The 681-nt window shown below is 66.5% G+C and overlaps 1 protein-coding gene across 1 annotated transcript in view; it reads right to left on the reverse strand.

Annotated features, from left to right (window-relative positions):
* Nucleotides 1-4: 4 nt before the first annotated feature.
* LOC113942565 (protein kinase wis1-like) overlaps nucleotides 5-681 on the reverse strand; it is a gene marked incomplete at both ends in the record, with an annotated part of 1174 nt that continues 497 nt past the window's right edge. Inside the window, 2 exons of the mRNA XM_027633671.1 lie at nucleotides 5-181; nucleotides 279-515. Of these exons, the coding sequence (XP_027489472.1) occupies nucleotides 5-181; nucleotides 279-515 (414 nt within the window). The remainder of the gene's footprint in view (nucleotides 182-278; nucleotides 516-681) is intronic.

A 681-nucleotide genomic window follows, 5' to 3' on the forward strand; every position in this document is an offset into this window, starting at 1 on the left:
CCGCCATGTAGGCCGCACACCCGGCGCTCCGGGTCTTGGCCTTGGAGTCGACGAGGCGGCCGCTGATGCCGAAGTCGCAGAGCTTGACCTGCCCCCGCTCGTCCAGCAGGATGTTGGAGGGTTTCACGTCCCGGTGGATCACCCCGTGCTTCTCCTTCAGGTACAGCAGCGCCTTCACGATCTGAGGGACACCCCCCTCCCTGTCAGTGCCTCTGGGCCCCCCCCGGGATCCCCCAAAACCCCCCAAAATCCCCCCAAAACGCCCCCATCCCGCTCACCGCCACCGTCATCTTGCCCAGGATCCGCTCGGGAATGGGGCCCTGGATGCGCTTCTTGAGCTTCTCGGCGCAGGTGCCCATGAGCTCCATGGCGATGAACACGTCCGTCTGGGGGGGCACGGGGGGGTCAGGGGGGCATCTGGGGGGTGGGGGCACCGGGGGGGCACCTTCTGCCACGGCCGGGGTCGGGGGGAGCGATGGGGAGGGGGCTGGGAATGGGAATGGGAATGGGGGGTTCTGGGGATGGGTGTGGGTTCTGAGAGGGCCCCAAAGAGAGATCCGGACCCTGGGGGGGTCCCAAAGAGAGATCCAGATCTTGGGGGGTCCCAAAGAGAGATCCAGACCCTGGGGGGGTCCCAAAGAGAGATCCAGATCTTGGGGGGGTCCCAAAGAGAGATCCAGA

The sequence above is a fragment of the Corapipo altera genome, unplaced genomic scaffold, assembly GCF_003945725.1.
Source record: "Corapipo altera isolate COAL_440 unplaced genomic scaffold, ASM394572v1 49291, whole genome shotgun sequence".
Classification (NCBI taxonomy): Eukaryota; Metazoa; Chordata; class Aves; order Passeriformes; family Pipridae; genus Corapipo; species Corapipo altera.